General features: G+C 42.6%; 1 protein-coding gene across 1 annotated transcript in view; it reads left to right on the plus strand.

The window, feature by feature from the left end:
- The first annotated feature begins 567 nt into the window (after positions 1-567).
- Positions 568-25,800, plus strand: part of FAT2 (FAT atypical cadherin 2) — a 49,939-nt gene continuing 24,706 nt past the window's right edge. Inside the window, exons 1-4 of the mRNA XM_044659858.1 lie at positions 568-3,814; positions 4,273-4,587; positions 15,657-15,715; positions 18,257-18,568. Of these exons, the coding sequence (XP_044515793.1) occupies positions 568-3,814; positions 4,273-4,587; positions 15,657-15,715; positions 18,257-18,568 (3,933 nt within the window). The remainder of the gene's footprint in view (positions 3,815-4,272; positions 4,588-15,656; positions 15,716-18,256; positions 18,569-25,800) is intronic.

Consider the following 25,800-nt stretch of genomic DNA (forward strand, 5'->3'; position numbering starts at 1 on the left):
GTCACATAAAGATTAAGTGACAGAACCATTACTCAGGTCCAGGTTTCATAATTCCTGGTCCTCTCCTCTGTAGCTTCTCTTTGCCTTTAAAGCATCCTTACTGGCCTCTGATAGTTTAGCAAGTAAATGTCTGGTTTAACAACTCATTAAAAGCTGAGGGATTGTTGTTGTTGTCATTGTTGCTGAATAGAGTTGCTTCTCATGGTTATTCTTTACAGATTCTAAGAGGCAGGCCATTGCAGGACAGGATTGAGAAACATCTAATATTGTCTAGTGTGGCTAGAGCAAAGTCCATGAAGAGTAGTAGGAGATAAGTTTGGATAGGTAGATGGGAAGTCGATTGTGGAGGGTTTTGAATGCTAAACTGAAGAGTTTATATTTTATCCTGTAGGTTGTGGAGCCAAATTGTTCAAATGGATTTTGTAGTGTCAAATATTGAATGTTCTTGTCCATTACATCTTTCTCTCCTTTTATTGCACTTAATTATTTCATGCTAAATTTTTTCCACTGGGGCTCTTTCCCCTTGACTCATATCTATTTCTGTTTCCACTCAGGTGATTCCTCACGATGGCCATCGTAGAGTTAGGTTTTGCACTTCTCCTGCTTTGCTGCTTGTCCTGTCAGAGGCTCCAGGAGAGCCCCAGTTCATCATCCTTGCACTTCACTCACCCCCTGTACAATGCCACCATCTTTGAGAACTCGGCTCCTAAGACCTACGTGGAGAGTCTTGGCAAGATGGGTCTCTACTTGGCAGAGTCCCAGCTAGTGGTGAGATACCGCATAGTCTCAGGAGATCTGGCTGGTATCTTTAAAACCGAGGAGCACGTAGTGGGCAATTTCTGCTTTCTGAGGATAAGGACCAAAAGTGGCAACACAGCAATTCTGAACCGGGAGGTTCGTGATAGCTACACTCTTGTCATTCAAGCCACAGAACAGACTTTGGGGTATGAAGCAGAAACTCATGTGCTGGTCCACATCTTAGATCAAAATGACTTAAAACCATTGTTCTCTCCCCCATCCTATAAAGTTGCCATTCCTGAAGACACTCCTCTCAAAAGTGCCATCTGCATGGTAAGTGCTACTGATGCTGACCTAGGCCAGAATGCCGACTTCTATTATGCCTTCAATGCCCGGTCAGAGCTGTTCACAGTCCATCCCACCAGTGGTGTAGTGACTGTGACCCGAAAACTCAACGCTACCTGGAAAGGGAGGCATGAGCTTCAGGTGCTGGCCGTGGACCGCATGCGAAAGATCTCTGAAGGCAATGGATTCGGCAACCTGGCCTCTCTGGTAATCCAGGTGGATCCATCCCCCAAGAAACCACCAGCTATTTCTTCAGTAGTGATGACATCACAGGATGATGCTGGGGACAATGCCTATGCCACACTTGTGGTGGATGCGAATGGCTCAGAAGCTGGGGTTGAAACAGTGAACATTGTAGATGGAGATCCAGGGAAGCATTTCAAAGTTATCAGATCATATGTTGGGAGCAACAAGTTTTCATTAGTATCCATCAAAGACATTGATTGGTTAGAATATCGTCATGGATTCAACCTTAGTCTTCAGGCCAAAGGTAGAGGAAAGCCACCTTTGTATTCCCAAATCAGAGGCATCCACTTACCTCCTTCCAAATTAACCTCAGCCAGGTTTGAGAAGGCCATTTATAGAGTCCAGCTCAGTGAAGTTTCTCCTCCAGGCAGTCGTGTTGTGGTGGTTAAAGTCACTCCAGCCTTCCCAAGTCTGCAATACATTCTGAAGCCTACCTCAGAGAGCTCAGGATTCAAGATTAATTCTCGAACTGGGCTGATAACCACCACGAGGTTGATGGACTTCCATGATCGAGCCAGATACCAACTACACATTGGAACCACTTTGGGTCAGGCTTCCACTACTGTGGTGATTGACATCATTGACTGTAACAATCATGCCCCTGTCTTTTCTCAGTCTTCTTACCATGGCACATTTGATGAAAATCTTCCTCCTGGAACCAGCATCCTAACTGTTACTGCCACAGATCAAGACCATGGGGAGAATGGCTTTGTCACTTATTCTATTACTAGCCCGAGAGCTGTCCCTTTTACCATAGACCCCTACTTGGGGGTCATCTCCATCACCAAACTGATGGATTATGAGCTCATGCAGAGGCTTTATACTTTCCGGGTCTGGGCATCAGACTGGGGATCTCCATTCAATCGGGAGAGTGAAGTTTCCATCTCACTCATGCTCAATAATCTAAATGACAACCAACCAATGTTTGAGAATGCCAACTGCAGTGGTACCGTCCCTTGGGACTTACGGGTGGGAGAAACAGTAGTCACCCTCTCAGCCATAGACATGGACGAACTTCTGAACCTGAGGTATGAGATTGTGTCTGGCAATGAGTTGGAGTATTTTGATCTGAACCATTTCTCTGGAGTGGTTTCCCTCAAACGTTCTTTTAAGGGTCTTCCTCCTGGTCAGCGTTATTTCTTGGAAATAACTGCCTCAGATGGGGATAATTATGCCTTGCCCACATCTTTGAATGTCACTATAGTGGCCTCAGGCTCTCCAGTCCATGTGCAATGTGAGGAAACAGGTGTGCTGAAGCATCTCACAGAGACCATCATCCATTCTGTTGGATCTCAGATCCAGGAGCCTAGTTCTGAGGAGTTTACCTCCTTAAGCACATTTCACATCAACCACCACAGCCCTCAATTTGAGGACCACTTCCCCCAGTCCATTGACGTCTTGGAGGGTGTCCCCGTTAATACTACTCTTGCACACCTGGCTGCTTCTGACCTTGACACTGGCTTCAATGGAAAACTAGTCTATGTCCTTGCGGAGGGCAATGAAGAGAGCCGTTTTGATGTAGAATTGGAAACGGGACTGCTCAAGGTGGCTGCTCCCTTGGATCATGAGACCACCAGTTTCTATATCCTCAACGTGACTGTGTATGACCTTGGCACTCCCCAGAAATCAACTTGGAAGCAGCTGGCAGTGAATGTGGGGGATGAGAATGATAACACACCTAGATTCCCCCCTGGTGGATACCAGGTAGAGATCCGAGAGGATATTGAAATGGGAACCACAATCGCCCAGATGAAAGCAGAAGATGCTGACAATGATGATAATGGAAGAGTCTGCTACACCCTGCTGAGCCCCACAGATAAATTTTCTGTTCATACTCTCACTGGTGAGGTGGTGGTCACAGGGCCTTTGGATAGGGAATCACAGTCTCAGTATGTGCTCAAGGTAGAGGCACGAGACCAGGCAAAGGTGGGTCATCAGCTCTTTTCTATCACAGACCTAGTGGTGACACTAAGTGATGTCAATGACAACACTCCACAATGCATCCCAGAACTGAGTCAAGTGAAAGTCCCTGAGGATCTGCCCCTGGGGACTGTCCTAACCTTTCTGGAGGCCTTTGACCCAGACCTGGGCCCTGGGGGAGAGGTGAAGTATACATTGATGGATAACGCTCAGGGAACTTTTGGCCTGGATCCACTAACAGGAGCGTTGAGCCTGGAGCGAGAGCTGGACTTTGAAAAAAAGACTTGGTATAATTTGAGCCTATGGGCTAGCGATGGTGGAAAGCCCATGGCCCGTGGGGCATCTTGCCATGTACAAGTAACAGTTCTGGATGTGAATGAGAACTTGTATCCTCCTCGATTTGCCTCCTTTGTGTACCAGGGCCAAGTAGAAGAGAACAGCCTCCCTGGGACACTAGTGATGTCAGTCACTGCTCAGGATGCTGACTTTGGCCAGGATGGGGTAATCCAGTACTTCTTACGTGATGGCACTGACCTTGCCACTTTCAGCATTGATCGGGACACAGGTAGGCATCACAATACAATAGAAAGGGTCCTGGGCTAGAAGTTAGGAGATCTGGCTTGCCAGGTTACTTCCAAACTGTGCGTCTTAGTTTCCTAGTCTTTGAGATGGGAGGGGATTGGAATAGATTTGTTTCTAAGGACCCTTTGAGTTCTAATGATCTCTATTTTCTAAGTTCCATCCCAGCTCTGTTGTTGTGTTTTCAAAGGTCCCTCTCAGCTCTAATATTCCATGTTTTATACTTCCTGCTAGCTCTAGCAGCCTGTATTCTATATTCTAAAGTCTCTTTCAGCTCAGATGTTCTATTATGTAAAGTCTCCCAGATCTAGTTTTCTATATTTCGTATTCTAAGGTTCCTTTCAACTCTGACATTTTATAATCTAAGATCCCTCCTAACTTTGTGATTCCATGACACCTAATGCAAGTCTAGGTCCTGGTTAAAGACTTTCGCTTATTTCATAGGGATGATCCAAACCATGATGCCTCTGGACCGAGAGTTCTCCCCTCACTACTGGCTAACAGTATTGGCTGTGGATCAAGGATCTGTGCCCCTCTCCTCTGTGACTGAAGTCTATATTGAAGTCATGGATACTAATGACAACCCACCCCAGATGTCAAGGCCTGTCTACTACCCTTCGGTCAAAGAAGATGCCCCCATGAACACTTCTGTTCTTCAGCTTGATGCCTGGGATCCAGACACTGTCTCCCAAGGGAAACTGACATTCCATATCGTCAGTGGGAATAATTTGGGATTCTTTGTCATTAACTCTCTGACAGGTAAGGACTCTATACAATTTCCTTTATATCTATCTACCAACCTAGCTAAGAACTTTGGGATCCTCAAGGCACACTTCTCCCTGGGGTAGGCTAACATGGCACAGAGCCTTATTATCTTCAGGATCTCAGCAAAACGAAGTCACTTTTTAAAATTGAAATGAACCAAGCCCAGTGAATTAGTCCAGACCCTTGCCTCAGGCTGAACCCCAATCCAAGATCCTTATCCCAGCCTGAATTCCAAGCCCTGGCCCCAGATTGAGCCCAAACCCTTATTCAAGCATGAACCCTAATCCTTGCTTCAGACTGAACCATAACCTATGTCTCAAAATGAACCCAAATTCTTGCTTTAGATTGAGTCCTAAACCCAGCCAAAGACTACCTTAATCTTCTGGCCATTATGCTCATACATGTCAGGAACAGTTCGGAAAGAGATTCAAGAGTATGGATGACTCCTTGTGGCCTATCCCTACTATTAGAAATGACTTAAAACTTCATGAGGGCAGGTTATTGTAGCAAAGAGAATAATGTATGTGGTTTTCTTCATCATCATGTTCATGATCATCCTCACCATCCCTCATCATTTTATAACAAAGTACTTTCTTCACAACAGCTCTATACAGGAGGTGCTACAAATTCTGTCCCTTGTTCACAGATGAAGAAACTGAGGCTTATTGAGAAGTGATATGTCCAATTTTGTAAATCACAGATCATAGGATTATATCACAGGAGTATAGATTTAGAGCCAGGAGGGTAGAGTTCACCTTGTCCAACCCACTCATTTTGTAGATGAGAAAGCTAAAACCCATTACAAGTTTATTTACTATGGGCACACAGGTAGCAAGTAGGAGAGCTGGGATTTGAACTAAGATCTCCTGGTTCCAAATCTAGACCCTCTTTCTTCTCTGCCATGCTGCCACCTGAAGGGCAGCCTAGCCCCAAAGGAGCCCCTCTACCCTCCTGCAGCTTTTCCCTTGGCTCAGCCATTTCAGGGATTGAATTAGTGTCCTGTCTTGGTGTGTAGTGTAGTGATCTTGTTCTTCCTCTAGAGCAGTGGTTCCCAAACTTTTTTGGCCTACTGCCCCCTTTCCAGAAAAAAACTTAGCGCCCTCTGTCACATACTATCACCGCGCCCTTACAGTTATTCACTGCCCCCAAATGCACCTGTGGCCATCACCGCCTCCCTAGATTGCTGCAGCACCTAACTGGGGGGGTGGTAGCGCCCACTTTAGGAATCACTGCTCTAGAGGAACATAAAAGACTAGTATGAGAGAAGGACCAAAAGTATTGGTAGAAATTAGGCAACTAATCTTTTTTTAGCCTGGCAAACATTTGTTAACTTTACTCAGTAGGCAATAGGGAGCTAATGGAGATTTGTGAGCAGAAGAGTAACATGACTAGACCTACAATTAAGGAAGATTATTCTGTCAGCAGTTCAAAAGATAAATTTAAAGAGGGGAGGGTGGGGGGAAGCCTACAGGCAATAAGACCTATAAAGGAGGTTCTTGCAATAGTGGCAAGTGGCCAAGAGGGCCCATGCCAGGGTGGTGGCAGGAGCAATGCAGGAAGGAGATAGATTTTAGAAATAGAATTACTACAACTTGGTAACTGCCTGGATACTAGGTATTCAATGAAAAAAAAGGTTCCAAAAAACATTGGAAACCTGGTGAATAGTGCCACCATAGACAGAAATGAGGAAGCTGAAAGGAAAAATGAGTGAGTTTTGGAGGGGAACATCAGCTTGGTTTGGAATCAGCCCTTTAAGGTTTGCCAGGCTTCTTGCTAGTCTTACCTACACCTCCTCTTCCTTCCATGGGGTGGGGAAGATTTCTTACTTGTGAAACTGGGGACCGTTCATTCTCCCCAGCTTCCCCAGGGCCAAGTTCTGTTTACTGTCAACAGCTTCTTGACAGGGGTGTTTGGCACAGCTCCCTGCAGGGCAGAGATGTTCCTGGTCTTCTTCCCACCCAACTGAAGTGAGAAGAGGTAATCTTCAGGACATTACCGAAGGGTGTGTGTTTCAAAATGCAATAGAATCTGCTCTGTGCAAAAAACTCAAACATGCCACCAGAAATGGATTTGGAAGATTCGTTGCCTACCCCAGGGGCTGACATAAAGGAACATGTTCCCATCCATCTTTCCTATCATCATAATTATTCCAAATCCTTTATTGACTATCCATCAAGCCTGTGTCAGACACACACTATGTGTAAGCCCAGTGCTCTGGGGTGAGGGGGATATCATGATCAACTGGACGTGGTCCCTCATCTTGAGGAGCTCGTGGGTCAGGACAGGGTTTCTTTACCCTTTTCTGCATCATGGGCTTCTTTGGCAGAATTATTAAATCCATGGCACCCTTCTTAAAATAGTGTTTTTAAATGTATAAGATAACGAAGCAAGTTTCCAAGATAGCCATAAGGGACTTATGATGAAAATTTGATTCAGAGCCAAAGAAGGAGCTGTTGGAGTCTGAGTGCAGAATCAAAGCATGCCATCTTTCACTTTATTTCCTTCATGAGATTTTTATTGTGTGTGTTATATGTGTCTTCTATCATGACATGAGCAATAAGGAAATATGTATTGCATGAGAATACGGGTATGACCCATATTGGACTATTTACCACCTCAAGGCAAGGTTGGGGAAGGGAGGGAGAAAATCTGAATCCTAAAATGGCAGAAAACAATTGTCAAAAACTGTTTCTACAGGTGACTGAAAAACAACAACAACAACAACAACAAAATTAAAATGTATAAGATAAAAACTAAGATTGTAAAGGATTCTAATAATATTAAAATATAGTTATAAAGATATATATTTTTTAAATCCAGAGGTCCCTGGCTATGTGACCCTAGGCAAGTCACCTAATCCCATTTGTTTAGTCCTTGCTCTTCTGTCTTAGAGTTGTTATTAAGAGTTTACAAAAAAATCATCGATCCCATCTTAAGAACCCTTGGTTTAGAAAGGACAAGCTGTGCATAAAGCAACTGTAATACAAGATAGTGAGCTAGAATACCTAGGCAGGACATGATCACTGGCTTTAGGCAGTAGAAGTGCTACCATGAGTAAGGGAAATTAGATGCTTTCTCTTTGGTCTGAGAAAGCAGCTCTTTGGACTAATTGGTAAAAGTTGAGGTGAAGCAAATTTAGGCTTGGAATCAGGAGAAAAAACTTCCTAACCATTAAAGCTGTCCCAAAGTGGAACTAGATAATTTCCAGGTCCTCAGTGGAGGCCTTCAAGCCAAAGCTTGAACCACTTACTTGTTAGATATGTTAGTGGAGGGATAGTTCTTAAATTGTGGGATGAGCTCCATGGCCCCTGAGGTCTCTTCCAACCCTGAGATTCTGTGTTTTTGTGATTCTGAAGTGCCATTAAAGGAACAAAAATCAAAATGTTTTGGAGGTCATGAAATTGTAGACTTCCAAAGGGATCTCCAAAGCCACATAGCCTAATTAATTTGTGCTTGAGCTGTGACCTCTTCAGATACCAGTAAACAGCTATCTATTCTTTGGTGACCAGCAGTTTGCTACCCCCTGGGATGGATGAACCATTCTACTTTTGGACAGTTATGTTAGGAGTTTTTTCCTTTAAAAGTGCCATAGTAATGCAGTGCTGCATAGTAACTTTGTGTTACTATGGGCAAATCATTCCTTTCTGGGCCTTAGTACCTCATGTATAAAATGAGGGGCTTAGACTAAGTGGTATCTCAGAGACTATTATTCCATCCATTGACCCTAGTCTTTCCATCTGAGACCCCAAAACACAAGTTGAATATCTTTTCCAGATGAGAGCTCTTTAGTCAGTCCTAGTTCTAATTGGATGATTCTGTCCACCTCACTTGGCCTCTTTCCTTTTCTCTTCTCTTCTGTAGAAAAGAGGATAGAACTTGATGCCTTTGAAGGTTTTTTGGGGTCCTGACTTGTATATTTGTAGGGGGCAGGTTAGTGTTTAGATTTGTATGTGAGTGTGTCCCTCTGTGTTTGTATATGATGTGATTAAACATGAAGGTGGAATAAATGGACAATTGAGTAGTTGTTTGGAGGATCAGGCAGTGGCATAGAATGTGGTTTTTGCTTTTTGTCTGTCTAATGCATAAATCGTTAGACCCTCAATGCAGACAAAGCCTTGGGGATTTTAGATGGTGTTGGTGAAAGTCTGTGTTCCTAGCATGGCTAGGCATATGCATGTGCATATATACCAGACACCATCTCTTTAGAGTATACTCTATCCTTGTACCTGTGATTAAGGAGACATTAAGCAATTCCTCTGTCTTCCAACTGATGATGACCCCGCTTCTGGCTCAGGGACCAAGAAAACATCTCATAAAATATAAAATGTCACATTAATGCAGGATGGTTTTAGCAGAAAAAATCACCAGGCTGGGAGTCAGGAGACCTGGATTCTAGTCCCAACTTTGCAGCCAATGTATTTGTGACTGAAAAATTAGCTCATCTGAGTGGACTTGTTTGCTCATCTGCCTCAAGGAAAGCATGAGCCTTTGGTGGATTCTAGAGATGCAGAGGGTTCTTGTGGGTCTGAATGTGACTGATGTGATTTGAGGAAACAGGCCTCATGACCCCTACATGTTCCATGAAGGTGGTCACACCAGTCCTGAAGTCACCCCCTTCCCATGAGAAACAGGAGGCATAGGCTTTTCAACTGGGAGTCTGAGGAATGAGAAGGAGGGCAAAGCTGAAGAGAGAAGAGTACGGTGAAGATAGGGCTCTTTGGAACCCTGTTCTGAGAGCCAAGTGGGCCACGGAGGAAGTTCTACCTTTGGGCTTTGCAGGCTATTCCCCAAAAGCAGAGTTCTCAAGGAGCAGGCATTCTATTGCTTTTAGCCTAACCTCTTTTCTCTGTTCCCATTCCCTGAAAAAGGAGGTCAGTCTTTTCCCCTCTATGGGGTGACCATGGACATGCCCCTTACTGGGAGTTGGAAGCAAGTCTAGATGGTGGCACCTGAGTGACAGATAAAAACTGTGAGGGAAGTGTATGTGGAGAAAGAGAGTGAAAAAAGGAGAATGAGCAGAAAGAGAAGGGGAAAAGGTTAGATGAAGGTAGGGAAGGAGAAGAAAAGAGATGAAAAGGAGGAGGAAGGACCAACAGTGGCCCCACTGGACAATTGGGTAGCTATTTTGAGGGTCAGAGAGTGGTTGTAGGCTGTGGTCTTTTCCCCTCACTCATCCAGTGCCATAGACTATTAGACCCTCCATACAGAAGTTACAGAGAACAAGAGGGAGACAAAGGGAAAGAGAGAAAATAGGAGGGAGGAGAGAGAAAGGTGGGAAGAGAGGTATAGGAGCAATCATTAGGCCCTGGAAGGGATGAAGACATGTGTCCATCCCGTTGAGCTCTTCTATGCTGCACTCCTCAGGCTATAACTGCAGAACTTCCATGATCCATCTCTCCATCAGCCTTCCCCTCCTCTCCTCTGTCTCCTCCCCCTGTGCTCTGAGATGGGCTGGGCTGGGTTAGGTGATCTGGGAACAATGGGCTAGATCTGTTTCAACTTGATATTTTCTTCCTTTTCCTTACTTCTTCCTCCTCTTCTAACAGCGACCCCAAGGCCATGGAGCTGGCAGAGAGCCAGAACCTACGTGCCTCTCCCACTGCCTTTTTCACCTTGGACCTAAATATGGAGGATCCAGGGTCCCCCACCCCAACTGGTAATGATGGTGGTAATGGGCTCTGTCAGTCTTGAGGTCAGAAAGAATGAGAAGAATGCCATTTTAAGATATAAATAAATCCTATCCTAAATACTTAATCTCTGTGGACTGGCATTGAGTCCTCCATCACCCCCTTTTATTGAATCTTTATCATTGTGGTTTGGTGGCCAGAGTGCTGAACTCAGAGTCAAGAAGCCCTGGGTTTGAAATCTACCTCAGATCTAAGCAGCTGTGTGATCCTGGCCAAGTCTCTTACCCTCTCTGCCTCAGTTTCTTCATCTGTAAAATGGAGCTAATAGTATCATTTCCTGCATAGGACTGCTTTGAGGATCAAATCAGATGATGAATATAAAGTACTTTGCAAACTTCTTGTTATTCACTGAACCTCCTTTCTTCCCCTGAACCTCCATACCCCTGTTATCATCTCTGTCCTATGGTGGAGGTGGAGGGGGAAATTTTCCTCTATTCTTAGCATCTAATCCCAACATCTTTGATACCTGCTCTTAGGACCCTGGACTCTGCAAAAAGGTAGTTGAGATGACTAGATGGTTCAGTGGATTGAGAGTCAAACCTAGAGACAGGAGGTCCTGGGTTCAAATTTGACCTCAGAGACTTTCTAGCTGTGTAAGTAACCTGGGCAAGTCCTTTAACCTTCATTGACTAGCCCTTACCATTTTTCTGCCTTGGACCCAATACACAGCATTGATTCAAAGACAGAAGAAAAGGGTTAAAAAAATTAAATAATAAATATAAAGATAAAGAGTCATTGAACGGTTAGCACCTAAAGGTGAAGTTCAGCCTCCTACTCGCATTTTATCACCTTCCTGCTTTCTTTCCCCTCCTTAGCCATGGGGTCACTGTTCCTCCTGCCCACTCACAGCTTCTTTGACCACTTTTGTTCAGCAGGGAAGTTAAGTCAGTTGTAAAACACAGGGTGGTAGGGGTGGGAGGATACTTCCTATTACATCTGTGTTGAGAGATAGTATCAACTCTGCTTGGAACCAAAAGAGCTTCTTGGATCCCAGAATTGATCAAATACGGAATCTTGGCCTTGGAAAGGAAGAACTCATTCGAAGCTCTACCTAAATCGTGAATTGTTTAGTTCTGTCAAAGTCCTCTCTGAAGGACAGTCAGCCACGATTACCCAGAAACACCCTGATGTTTCCCCTCTTCTTTACTGACTAAGATAACATCCCCAAGTTCAACACGCTCTTAGAGGCTTAGCTTGCTGCTCTGGGGGCATTTGAATGGGGTTGCAAATTGCCTGGGCTGGTTGTAGTGAAAACAGGCCAAGATTGGAAGCACTGAGCCAATCTCCCCAGGGCCTTTACCCTGGGTGTCTGATGCTGCCTGAGCAAGTGCATACATGCACTAACATTTACACTCACAGTTACATACACCCAGGCACACAAAGCGTGCTCAGAGACAGGGATGAAGAAGCGGTTTGGGCTGTGTCAGGTGGAGAAATAAGGAAGTGGGCTCACTTATTCAGACTCAGCACTTTCAGGCTGAAGGTAGGAGAGGACATCCTGCCTCATCTTCCTTTCCTCAGTACAGAAGTGCTAGACGTGCTTGTAGAACTCTGTTTGTCCCTTTGTACATGAGCTCTACCCTGAGAGCTCACCCAGACTCTGTGATCCCAAAGCCATTAGAAATTAAGTGAATGTCAGTGGAGTGAGAGTCAGGCCTAGAGACAGGAGGTCCTAGGTTCGATCCCGACCTCAGCCACTTCCCAGCTGTGTGACCCTGGGCAAGTCACTTGATCCCCATTGCCCACCCTTACCACTCTTCCACCTATGAGACAATACACCGAAGTATAAGGGTTTAAAAAAAAAAAAGAAATTAAGTGAATGGTCCAGTGGAGACAGTGGTGGGCTTGGGGTCAGGAAGACCTGAATTCAGATCCCATCTCGGATAAGGATCTAGCTGTGTGACCTTGTGACATGGCCTCTCTCAGCCTCATTTTCCTTATCTATAAAATGAGAAAAATTGCAAGATGACCTCTTAGATACCTTCTAGCTTTAAATCTATGATTTTATATACATACATATACATATGTATATATATGTATGATTTTAATATATATACTGGGTATATATATACACATAGGATATATATGTATAAGAGAGAGAGAAAGAGAGAGAGGGAGAGAGAGAAGGAGGGAGGGAGTGGAGAGAGGGAAGAAGAAAGAGAGAGAAAAGGCAGAGAGAGAGAGAGAGAGAGAGAGAGAGAGTGAGATTGAGTGATAGGCCTGGAGTCAGGAAAACTTATCTTTCTGAGTTCAAATTTGATCTCAGACACTTACTAGCTATGTGACCCTAAACAAGTTAACCTAACCTTATTTTCCTCTCTTTCCTCATCTGTCAAATGAACTTGGAAAAGGAAATGGCAAACCACTCTAATATCTTTACCAAGAAAACCCCAAATGGGGTCATGAAGAGTTGGATACAATTGAACCCAACAACTATATACACATATATGTATATAAAATCTATGGTCATATATAACTCACATTTATATAGGGCTTGAAGGTTTGTTAAGCATTTTATTATATTATCTCATTTGATTCTCCTAACAAGCCAGGGGAGCGGGGTAGATGCTATTTAAAAAATAAAACCTAAAGATGAGGAAAATGAGGCAGAAAGAGATTAAACGATTTGCCCAGGGCCACACAACTAATTTCTGAGGCTGGATTTGAACTCATGTCTTCCTGACTTTAGGTCCATCATTCTACCTATCATGTTACCTAGCTGCCTTATTCATACCCAGCATCTATGTGTATGTGCATATGAGATTGACATCAATCTTACTACTATATAGTCACGCCTTATAAATACACATGTCCAGAATAGATCCTCACAGATGTATGTAACCAAATCCATCCATGTAATATGCACATGCATACCCATATACACAATGCATATGTCCATAGACATGTGCAAGTACACAGTCCATTTATGCATTAATAAAGAAGTATTATGCAAACATACTAGAACATATTCAAGAAGATTAAGTTAAGAGGAAATGTCAGGACCTGCTAAAAGAAGAAATCCATGTTGGAGACAATAGAATTTTAAAGGCATTCACCTATCTGAAAGAACTCTCAAAAAGGGAAGATTCTCAAGGAATGGAAAAAAAATCACTACTGGAACCATTAATAAAACACATAACAATGCACTCTCAAGGCTACTAAGACTACAACAATTTAAATATAGTCGACATTAAAAGGCAACAAAATTCAAGTTGAATACAGTGGTCAACATTAGTAGCATGTGATTGAAGTCAAAGGACGCATCCTTTCTTTCTGTTAATTACTTGAGGAATAGATTGGGATGGGGCAGAGATATGTTTGAGTCTTTGTTGGAATGCTGTTATATCAAAACAAAATGTATCAGTAAATTTATAAAAGAAGGAAGACTTCTAAGAAGAACTCCCATTTGCAGGCCAGTTTTCTCATGGATAGAAAACGTGTATGGGGAAAATGACTTCCATGAAAATACAAGCTGGGGACTTGTAGGCTTTCACAGGTGATTTTCTAGAGCCGGCCATATCCTTTAGGACAAATAACAAACTGAGAGGACATATGGAATGAGGCTCTCCTCCTTTTGTGAACTTTGAAAGCTTCCTGGCTTAGGTTGCATTATTTTGGTTTTGAGGTCATGGGAAATGGCTTTGAAAATAAATTTCTCATTTGCATTTCCTCCTTTGTCTTTTGGTAGGGCAGCTGCAGTTAGTTTTCTAGTTAGCTAAGGGTTTACATAAAAATAATGGGGTGGATTCACACACCCTTCTTGAGTGGCTAAGCATCAGCCTGCAATTGGAAGAATTAGTCATTGGACTAACGATGTGACTTCTGAGAACCTAATTGGGTGAATCCTAAAATCACTTTAGGGGAGAAGATATATCTGTCACAGTGGCTTAACCCTGGCCTGGGGAAATCAAGATGTCCAAGCTGAGCCTTGGGAAACATTAGCAGAGGATCTTTAGGAAGTTTGGGGCTTCATGGTCTGAGATTGGTAGCTATTTTAGTATGTATATTCTAATGACCTTCTCCTGGTTTGTTCATTCTGAGCTTACATATTCTCTTTCTCTTCTGACTAAAGAATTCTAGAGAATGTGCTCTGGTAGTTTTGAGTGTTTGAAAACAAGGAATGATTGGGTGTCAGGAAAAGGCACCTAGAGTGGGGACAATAAAAGAGGAAGAAATTATGGTCAGGGATGCAATAGATCACTTAAATCAGAGGACTAAGTTGATTCTGGGATCAGGAAAGTCTGTCTGGGAGGCTTGGAATCTCTAGTTGGATTTCAAGGATCCATGGAATACGAGGAGACGGAACCCTAGACCCGAGGGCAAGTCCTCTGGATGGGCTCTGAGAACATCCGGGGCCCCTGACTAGCTAGCTACAGGAGAAGCTACAGTCCTCACTAAGTTGAAGGAAAAACCCAAAGATTTGGGAAGCTACATGCCAGCTTTGACTAAAAAAGGAGGTGAGCTCATCATGGAGCAAGAATGCAGAGATGAACAGTTCATGTTGTGAGAGAGAGCAGATGGACAGCCAAGTGCTTGACTGGAACCCTGATGCAGTAAGAGACCAGCATGAAGAAAGACCACTATCTTATCTTGTTGGATGTATCCTCTATGGAGCATAGATGGGAAAACATGGAAAAGAACTAGACAGAATGAAATGATATGAAGGGATTGCAACCTATACCAGTAGAAGGATGTCTAAGGAAAGTGGGTATCTTTTTTAAATACAATTTAAAATATTTTCAGTTCTGAATTCTCGATTTCTTCCCTCTCTCTGCCCTACCCATTGCAAAGGCTAGAAAGACCCATTACAAATATGTATAGTAATGCAAAACAAATTTTTGGGGAACTTTCAAAGCCTATGTATCTATAAGAATAGATACACATACGTACATATGCTTGCATTCAAATAAAACATGTATATGAAATAGTCATAGGCATGGACACATGTAATCATAATTATACTTTCAGGTTTCTTTGTTCCTTCTTTGCTGATGAAAGGCCCCCTCAGTAATGAGGGATCGCTAAAGAGGTTTAGTCCCTATGGCTTCTGGATCCTATGGTCCCTGGTTCGTTAACGCTTTTCACTTTTCTGGCCCAGAATCCAGAACCTCAACCGTTTGCCTTCCTTGCGATATATTATGTAGTGAGGAGAAGTGCACTCCTGATAAAAGGACAGAGCAGCTATTTCTAGAACCTGATTCCTTGGGGAGCTTTCCCTTTCCCTCTTTTCCTTCTTTTTTTCTTTGCCTCTTGTCAGCACTGGCATACCAACAGAATTCCACATCAGAGCTTGATCTGGCTTTCCCAGAAGTGCCTCTAAGGAGGGAGTCCCAGTGCTCACAGGATTATTTTCTATCTCCATCTCTTCCCCACCAGGTCTCCTTTCCACAGCTCGACAGCTGGATCGTGAGAACAAGGCTGAACATATCCTGGAGGTGGGTAATAACAAGGAGAGTAATTAAGTAGGATTGATTTGTAGAATTCTCCAGGGGATGGGAAAGAAGGGGCCAGGCTAGGACATGTTGGAACTCTGAGTGGGGTCATGTAGGTCCTGAATCATCACAACTAGGTTAGATCCTCTGGTACCTCTAGATTGGAGGAGGGGAAGGACTGGGACCAGGCACCGTGGAGGCCAAAGAAATCAGCAGAAATTGGATCTCTTGGGAGGGAAACAACCCATCCCCATTCAATCTCTACTCATCCTTTTCCTTCTCTATCTATAATGACCTTTATCTTTGATATGTCCTGGGATCCCTTTAGCAAGTGGAATTCTCTTTCCTCCTTATTCTTTACTCCCCATCCAACTATCTTCTATATCATAAAATCACACAGTTGGAAGGGGCCTCAGAGGTCATCTAGTGCAACGCCTGTGTGCAAAACCTGCTGCAAAAGCAAGACAAATAGTCTATACTTGAACACCTGTAGTGATGGGGAGTTTGCCATTTCAAAAGATATTGAATAAACAAATTAATATGGGTAACAGTGTCATTTTTATTATATTGACTTGCCCTATTTATGAACCATTAATATTAAATGCATACTTATTATAAGACATTTGCTTTTATTTTTTCAATAGGGTAGAGGGTAGGAGGGAGAGAAAATAGATTTCTGCTAATTAAGAAAATTGGGAGGTGGGGGAATGATACTACAGATGTAGCCTATTGCATATACTATCAGATGAGAATATTGGCATTTGTTTTACTTCATTGTTTTTCTCTGTTACAAGAGACTTCTCATAAAGTGGGAGTAATATGTAAATGTTTATAATGTAAAAAGCTAAGCATATTAATAAGACTAAATTGTAAAAAAAAAAAAAGGTAAAAATTGATCACTGAGGGGAGTAAAAAAAAACCCCAAAACAACCTATTCTCCTATTGGTCTCCCCTATTAGAAAATTCTTCCTTATTGTTGAAGCTTAGACTATAACTTGGAGAGAATTTTAGAAGTCAGCTTGTCCACCCTGGACATTTTATTTTATTTATTTATTTATTTGTTTTTAAACCCTTACATACCGCCTTAGAATCAATACTGTGTATTGGTTTCAAGGCAGAAGAGCAGTAAGGGCTAGACAATGAGAGTTAAGTGACTTGCCCAGGGTCACACAGCCAGGAAGTATCTGAGGCCAGGTTTGGACCCAGGACCTCCTAACTCCAGGCCTGGCTCTAACCTGCACATTTTGTAGAAGAGGGAACTGAGACTTCCAAAGAGGAAGAATAATAGTGGCAAAGTTAGAATTAATTAATATGTCTCTTCATTTACAGAAAGCATAGGTTTTTTTTAGTAATTATGGACATTTAATAAATAATTATGACATTTAGTCAGCACAAGCTCAATATGTGTCAACTATACAATATAGCTGCCCCAAAAAGTTAATGTGATTTTTATAGAAAAGATATTGACAAACTGGAGTGTATTCAGAGCAGAGCAGTCAGGATGGCCAAATCAGCAAGTATTAATTAAGGGTCTGGTGTTATCCATGTGGTACCATGTACCAATCACCATACTAAGTGCTGGATGGTGAAGAGACTGAAAACTATATTCTATGAGAGTTATTCTGTTAAAAGGAATAGATAAATTATTTGCCTGGAGAAGACTTGGGATGGGCAAGGAACATGTTAACTTCTCTTTAAGTATTAAAAAAAATTTTAATGTAGAAGAGAGATTGGATTTTAGGAGAGACCTTAGGGATCATTTAGCCCAATGCTTTCATTTTACAGGTGAGAAAACTAAGTCAGAGGTTAAGGGCCTTGTCTGAGGTTGTATAGATGAGACTTAGCCAGTACTTGGGCCCAAATCCTCTGACTCCCAAACCAGTATGTATTCTATGGTACCATCCAACCTTTAAAAAAATTTTTTTTTTCCTGCTTGATTCCAAAGAGTAGAATTGGGGTAAAGGGGCTTATTTGTACTCAATACAAGGAAAGTCTTCCTAAGCCTATTTAATAAGACTAAACAAACAAATGAAAAAAAGTAAAAACTAATCACTGAGGAGACTAAAAAAAAAATGAATGGTAAACAACCTATTTTCCTTTTGGTCTGCTCAGTTAGAAAATTCTTCCTTGTGGTTGAAGCACAGACTAGCAGCTGGAGAGGAGGACAGGAGGAAATGAGCTACCTTGGAAGTGGCATGTTTTCCATCATTGGATTTCATCCAGTGAATCAGAGAGGCTCAGTAAGGGGATAGACTACCTTAAAATAAAGCTACCTGTCAATGGAATGGTTTACGATGTGAGGCAGTGAGATCTCCATCACTAAAGTTTTTTGAATGGAAATGGGGGATTCATTCATTGGCTAGAAGGACCTCAAAGCCTCTTTCCATGTCTAGGAGTCTTTGATTCTATGTAGTTCCTTCTATGCCTCATCCTCCTTTCTTTCCTGGTTCCCTGCTTCCTAGTTGCAAGCTGTCAAAAATAGTCATTGCAGATCTGAGAAAGGGCCTACTGCTTTTGAGTAATTCCATGACTATCTGCTTCCAGGTGGCTGTACAAGATAATGGCAAGCCAAGCCTGCAGTCTACTTCTAGAGTAGTAGTGCGTGTCTTGGATGTCAATGACAACTCACCCACTTTCTCCCACAAACGCTTCAAAATCCGTCTCCCAGAGCGGCAAGACTCTCCTGTACCAGGGCCCGTGTATAGACTGGTGGCCTCCGACCATGATGAAGGCCCCAATGGCAAAGTATCCTATAGCATTGAGGAGAACTATGAAGAAGCCTTCACCATTGATGCTGAGACAGGCTTGGTGTCTACCAGTGTCAACTTCCCTGCTGGCGAGTACAACATCCTCACGGTGAGAGGGCAGGAGGGATGGTTAGAGCAGGGTAGGAGGGATAGTTAGAGGAGGGCAGAAAGGATAGTTGGAGGAGGTTAGGAGGGATGCTTAGAGCAGGGTAAGAGGGATAGTTAGAGGAGGACAGGAGGGATGTTTAGAGCAGGGCAGGAGAGATGATTGGAGGAGGTTAGGAGGGATGGTTAGAGCAGGGAAGGAGGGATGTTACCCATCCTATTTTTACTCTACCCATAAGGAACCTCAGAGGTTTGGGTGGGCAAGGAGAGGAGGAAAAAGCCTAAAAATCAAACCCCAAAAGAGATTTAAAAGAGAGAGGAAAAAAAAAACCATGTGCATAGACCAAATTCAACACCCACCCTTGCCTACACAAATATTTTTCTTTGAATCTACCTCAAGGTCTGAAATTACATTTTTTGAGATTTCTCCTTTGGGTTAAGGCAGGAGTTGGCATGCTTTTTTTTATGAGATAAGATTCATTTTTGTGTAATATTCTTAGAATTTACTTTTCAAAGAGACATGTTTTACTTTAGACTTAATAGTTTTTCTTGGATTACCGAAGAGATCTCATACAGATTATGTTTATACCAGTTCATCTGTTATTTTATTTCATTTATACAAGTTGGTACTTAACATATGTTTTGGAGGTTTACAGTGATATAGTAGAAAGAACAAATAGCAATTATTGAAACTTAAAAGAGGAGAAATGACCTGCCCAGGTTCACGTAGCTTGGTAAATGTTGGAGCCAGGCCTGGAATTCAGATCTTTTCATTTTAATACAGCTGAAGCTCCTTTGTGGCCTAGAAAGTGAAGAGAGGGAACAGGGAGCTCCTACCTCCTTTCTCATTAGTATGTTTGTATGGTAAGTGGAACAGATTAGCTATTTATCACTTTGGAAGGCTGAGAAAACTTGGCTCTGGGGGGAGGAGGGAGGAGGAGAGAGGAGGAAGCACTCAGCCATAAACCCTAGGGGAAAGGTTGCTGAATGCTGGGAAAAGCCTATAGAGAAGAAGCCCAAATCAGGATCTGTGTTTTGGCCAGTGTTCCTTGGCAAAGGATGTTAGATCTCTGGGCCTGGGCTAGCATTGTATCTCGTGTTTGTGTGTTAGTGAAATGAATCAACAGACTGGTAGAGGCTCATTCAAATATGTATTTTGGCTAAAGCCAGTCAGCTAACATTTTTTTTTCTAAACCCTTACCTAAATCTATCTTGATACTATTGATTCCAAGGCAGGAGAGCAGTAAGGGCCAGGCAATTGGGATTTAGTGATTTACCCAGGGTTCTACAGCCAGGAAGAGCCCGAGGTCAAATTTGAACTCAGGCCCTCCCAACTTCAGACCTGGCTCTCTATACACCCAGCCACCTAGCTGTCTCAAGAAGCTAGCATTTGTTAAGTAGTGGGAATGAAAAGAAAGACAAAAATAGTATTGCTTTCACATTGACACTACTGGGGGAGACAGCATGCAAACAAATATACATAAACGAGGTATATACAGAACAATTTGGAGTGTATTTAAAGAACCTCATATGACTTTCATGTTTGTCTTTGCTGACCCTGGGGTTCAGGCCTGGCTAAAATCTTGGCTCAGTCACCTATTAGCTGTGTAACATTTGGCAGATCTCTTAAATACTCTGAAACTTAGTTTCTTCATCTGTAAAATGGGAATGCTAATAATAACAGGTACGTCGCCAACTCATAGGTTTGTAATAGGAAAAGTGCTTTGGAAAACTTCAAAGTGCTCTATGAATAATGTGATTCATTGTCGTTAAGACAGAGATAGGGACTGGACCTGGGATTTCATTGATCTAAGCCAGATGCCTCAAACACTCAGCCTAGGCAGCAGGGGCCCCGTATCACTCTGGAATTCATCCCTAAACCAAAGGTGCCAAATGCAATGATAACATTCTGTAGAGATTAAAAGAAATATGCAAAATACTAAATATTAATTTTAAACATTTTTATTAATAATAAACTAACATAAAAAGCTAACTAAAAAGGTACTAACCAGCCCACTCCCCAGACCAAAAGAGAAAGCCTCAGAACTTATACAAAACTTGACCATGCAAAGTAGACAAAAGGAAAAGCATTCTAGGTAATACAGAAAGGAAGTTTGGGTAATGTAGTTTTTAGGGGTTCAAGATTTTCCAACTATACAGTTCCCAAGATGGTTTGAACCAGATGCAAATGCCATTGGGAAATATTTCACCACAAAAAAATAAAGACACAATAGAATATAGTTAATGCTAACATGTGGTTTTTGAAATCAATATGTTGCTCCCAGGATTCCTTATGTACAGTTTAGTGATCCCCGTTTCTGTTTGAGTTGAACGTTATTGATCTAGAGAACTCCCTAGTGAGGAAATTCTTACTACCAATACGGGTCAGCATCTTCCATGTAACTTATGACCTTAGAGAACAGCCAAGAGCAATGAAGAGTTAAATGAGTTCCCCAGGGTCACCTGGACTATGCATCAGAAGCTGGACCTACCTAAATCTTCCTGTGTTCAAGGCCAGCTACTCAGTGAATTGTTGTTAAAGTGCATAAGCCCTTGGGAACACTGCCTTTTGGGAACACCACTCAAGGTCCATTGACAAGTGAGAAGCCTTCTGTCTCCAGCTGTAATAATGCACCTTTCATCCTGGACTCACACGAGGAAGCACAAGACTCGGATTCCAATCATTATTTTGTGACTAACTTGCTTTGTGATCATGGCCAAGTCTCGTCCTATCTCCAGGTGTCGACTTACTTCTCTAAAAATTAGAAAAGGTTAGAGTAGCTGCTTTGCAACTACCGTCTAGCAGGGAGAATTTTTGATGGTCTTTGAGTTGATCATCACTCTTGGAGGTCTAAGTTTCTTCCACATGGGATATAAGGAGAGGTAGGAAGAGTCACACTCACACTTAGGAGGGTCTCTCTTTCCTAGCTGCCCCGTGTCACATGTGTCTGGCTATCCAAGATGGCATATCTCTCCCTCCATACCCCGTGGGGAGCATTGGCCTTTTCCACTAGTTTGCCAGCACCATGGCATAGCTGGGTAATGGAGCGAGGCAAGAGTATTTGTGTCCTTATTTTATATATTCAGAGGCTGGGGCCCATGGAGATTGGATAACTTGTCCAAAATAACAAGCAAACCCAGAGGAGCCAGAAAGGATCCTTCTATTTATTTTTTTCCCCACTGAATTTCAAGTTTGAAAGGATTTTGGTTGTTGAATTTATTTGCCCATATTTAATTGAATAATCAAAGCCTTGAGCTAAGGCTAGCAAGACAGATATACCACTGATCTTGCCCTCATGGAGCTTGCAGTGTGATAGTTGAGAGGACATATTTAGAAGGAACTGGACACAAGGAAGAATAAAATAAGCACAAAGGAAAGGACTAAGTAAAATGAGGTGAAAAATTAGGAGAGAGAGAGAGAGAGAGACAGAGAGAGAGAGAGAGAGAGAGAGAGAGAGAGAGAGATATCCTTTTTCCTTGGGAAGGGTGAGGGAAGCCTCTATGTAGTTCTTGTTTTTCATTTGTTTTCCTTTGTATCCAACTCTTCATGACCCCATTTGGGTTTTTCTTGGCAAAGATACTGAAGTGGTTTACCATTTCTTTCTCTAACTCATTTTACAGATAAGGAAACCAAGGCAAACAGGGTTAAGTGACTTGTCTAGGGTCACACAGTAAGTGCCTGAGGCCAGATTTGAACTCAGGAAGACGAGTCTCCCTGACTCCAAATCTAGCACTCTATCCCCTGTGCCACCTTGCTACCCTCTTTATGAAGTTTGTGGCACCTAATTTGACCCTTGAAGGAGAGGCTTCAACAGATGGAGATAAGGAGTAGAATCCATTCAAGGGAAGAGGAATAGAAACTGAATGAGTAAGGCACCATGATGGGACAGATCTAGAGTAGAATGAGGGAAAATGAGTACTTTGGTTTTAGAATGTCAGTCAGGCAAAAAGCATTTACAATGAATACAGAGAGAGAAAAGAATAAGAGACTAGACCAGAAAGGCAGACTGAAACCTAATTGTAGAAGGGATTAGGAGCTAGGTGGTGCATCCACAGTTAGTCAATAAACCCTTATTTAGAGCCTCCTATATGTCAGACACTAGACTAAGCACCAGGGATACAAAAGGCAAAAGACAGTCTCTGTCCTCTGGGAACATACAATCGAATGGGGGAGACAACATGCAAACAAATCTGTACAAACAAGCTATATACAGGATAAAGAGGAAATAATTGAGAGAAGGAAGGCATTAGAATTAAGAGAGACTGGGAAAGACTTCCTAGAAGATAATGTTTTAGTTGGGACTTAAAGAAAGCCAAGGAAGCAGAAATGGGGAGGGAAAATACTCCAGGCATGGGGGTCAGCCAGAGAAAATCCCCAGAGCCAAGAGACGGAGTATCTTGTTTGTGGAACAGGCAGGAGGCTGGTGTTACTGGATCCTGAGTATGTGGTGCCAAAAAAGGTACAAGAAGACTAGAAAAGTAAGAGGGGTCAGGGTAGGTTATGAAGGACTTTGAATACCATATAGTTTTTTTGTTTGATCCCACAGGTGATAGGGAACCATTGGAGTTTTTTGAGTAGGAGGTGACCTGATCAGACCTGCACTTTAGGAAAATCACTTTAGTGGCTGAATGGAGGATGGATTAGACTAGAGGGACATTTGAGGCAGGCAGATTGATGAGCAGGTTATAGCAATAACCTGGGTGTGAGGTGATGATGGTCTTTACCCAAGTGGTAGCATTGCCAGAGGAAAAAGGTGTGTGTGTGTGTGTGTGTGTGTGTGTGTGTGTGTGTGTGTGTGTAAGAGAGGGAGGGGGAGGGAAAGGGGAAGGGGAGAGAGAGACTGAGAAATCCAGGATGACACTTATATGTGAGCCTGAGAAATGGGAGGATAGTGTTGCAGTAACAGGGAAGGCAAGAGGCTGGGAGAGATTTAGGGGGAAAGATAATGAGTTCCGAATTGGATATTTATAGTTTAAAAAGGCTACTGAAAATCCACTAGGCAGTACATAGAGAGCTGGACTGGAAGCCAGGAAGACCTAAATTTGGTCTGCTAGCTGTGTGACCCTGGTAAAGTCAGTTAAACTTTTTTGATCTCAGTTTCTTCAGCTGTAAAATATGAATATTGATAGCATCTACTTCCCAGGTTTATTCTGAGTATCAAACCACACACTCTAGGATCCAGTAATACCAGACCCCTGGCTATTCCACAAACAAGATACTCTATTTCTTGGCTTTGGGGATTTTGTCAGGCTGACCCCCATGGCTAAAGTATTTTCCTTCCCCGTTTCTGCTTCCCTGACTTTCTAGTCCTCCTATGTGTCAGGCACTAGACTAAGCACTGGGGATACAAGAGGCAAAAGATAGTCCCTGTCCTCAGGGAGCTCACAATCAAATGGGGGAGACAACATGCAAACAAAATCTGTACAAACAAGTTATATACAAGATAAAGAGGAAACAGTTGAAAGAAGGGTGGCACCAACATTAAGAGGGACTGGGAAAGGCTTCCTAGAAGATGATATTTTCACTGGGGCATACTTTCTTTTGTAGGAAGTAGAGAGCCACTGAGAATTTTTTTTTACTTTATTTTATTTTAATTTTTTTTTAACCTTTGTACTTCGGTGTATTGTCTCATAGGTGGAAGATTGGTAAGGGTGGGCAATGGGGGTTAAGTGACTTGCCCAGGGTCACACAGCTGGGAAGTGGCTGAGGCCGGGTTTGAACCTAGGACCTCCTGTCTCTAGGCCTGACTCTCACTCCACTGAGCTACCCAGCTGCCCCCTATCCACTGAGAATTTTTGCATGGGGTCACATTCTCAGAGCCATGTGTTAGAAACATTATTCTGACAGTGGGATGTGGAATAAACTAGAGAGAGGATAAAGTAGGGACAGGAAGTCAGGTTAGGAGAGGAACTGTAATGAAAGCAGAAAGGAAGGGATGGTTGTGAGAGATGGTGTGGTGTTACAATTGGTGTGACAATTGATTGCATTTTTGAGGTGAAGGTTGGGGAAGAGCCAAAAACAATTCCAAGATATTTGAGCTTAGGAGACTGGGTGGTTACTGATGCAGAAATAAGGAACAGAAAAAAGGAACCTGAGAAAAGGGGCAAGTATTTTGGTGGGAAGATAATGAGTTCAGTTTGCAATATGCTGACCTCAAAAGGTATCAGGGGGAAATCCCACTTTTTGTTATCAGGCAGTTAGAGTTATGGAAACTCAGCTCAGGAATGTTCTGGGCAAGAGTTATTCATTTGGGAGTTATTTAAATTGAGGTGATAATTGGATCTATAAGAGTGGATGAGATCACTAAAGAAAGGATTATATAGAGACAAAAGCCAAGAACTAAACCTTGGAGGAATCCATGTCCAGGTGTAAGAGTAATATGAGGAGCCAGCAAAAGAGAAGATGAGCAGTCAGAGGGAGGAGAACCCTGATGATGGACTGTTTCTGAAGCCAAGAGAAAAGAGGGTGTCAAGAATCTAGAGGGGTGGCTCTAAGCGTTGAATGCTGAAGAGAGGTAAAAGAAAAGGAGGGCAGAAGAATGCCATTGGGAAGGCCACTGGTGACTGAAGAGAGCAGCTTTCGTGGTATGGTTGGGATAATTGCCAGACTGCAAATGTTGATAAATGAATGGGGGGTGTGGAAGTATACAGCAACAAGTATAGACTACTCTTTTTAGAAGTTTGACTGTGAAGGTGAAGAGAGAAATAGGATAAAGCTTAAAACAATACTCTCAAATTCAAATAAAAATGGAGGCCACAAAACTTTATATAATGTTTCCTTTCGACTGCACATTGACTTAGAAAACTACATTGATATATTTCTCTTTTTAAATATAAATACATCCACACATTGAAATCAGTTAGGGACTACATTTTAATCTGCTTTGAGCTGCACTTACAGGTGTCATGGGTTGTGTGTTTGACTCCTCTGCTTTAAAGGACTGGTGGAGTCAAAGGAAAATAATTTTCAGATGGGGAGGCCAGAAGATTTTTGACACTTGAGGTTAGGAGGATGGAGCTGAGAGGGAGATATTGAAGATACGGAGGAGAAGGGATGATTGATTAAGGAAGGTCACAGAACAGGCAGGAGAGAATGTGCTTCAGGGGATATCATTGTGATACAGTTGAAGGAACCACTAACTTTGTATCTTAGGATCTGAGTTTGAATCCCAGTTCTTCCACTCACTGTGTAGTAACCTTTGGCAAGTTGGTTGACCTCTCTGGGTCTCAGTTTAC

This window comes from Gracilinanus agilis, chromosome 2 (genome assembly GCF_016433145.1).
Source record: "Gracilinanus agilis isolate LMUSP501 chromosome 2, AgileGrace, whole genome shotgun sequence".
Taxonomy (NCBI): Eukaryota; Metazoa; Chordata; class Mammalia; order Didelphimorphia; family Didelphidae; genus Gracilinanus; species Gracilinanus agilis.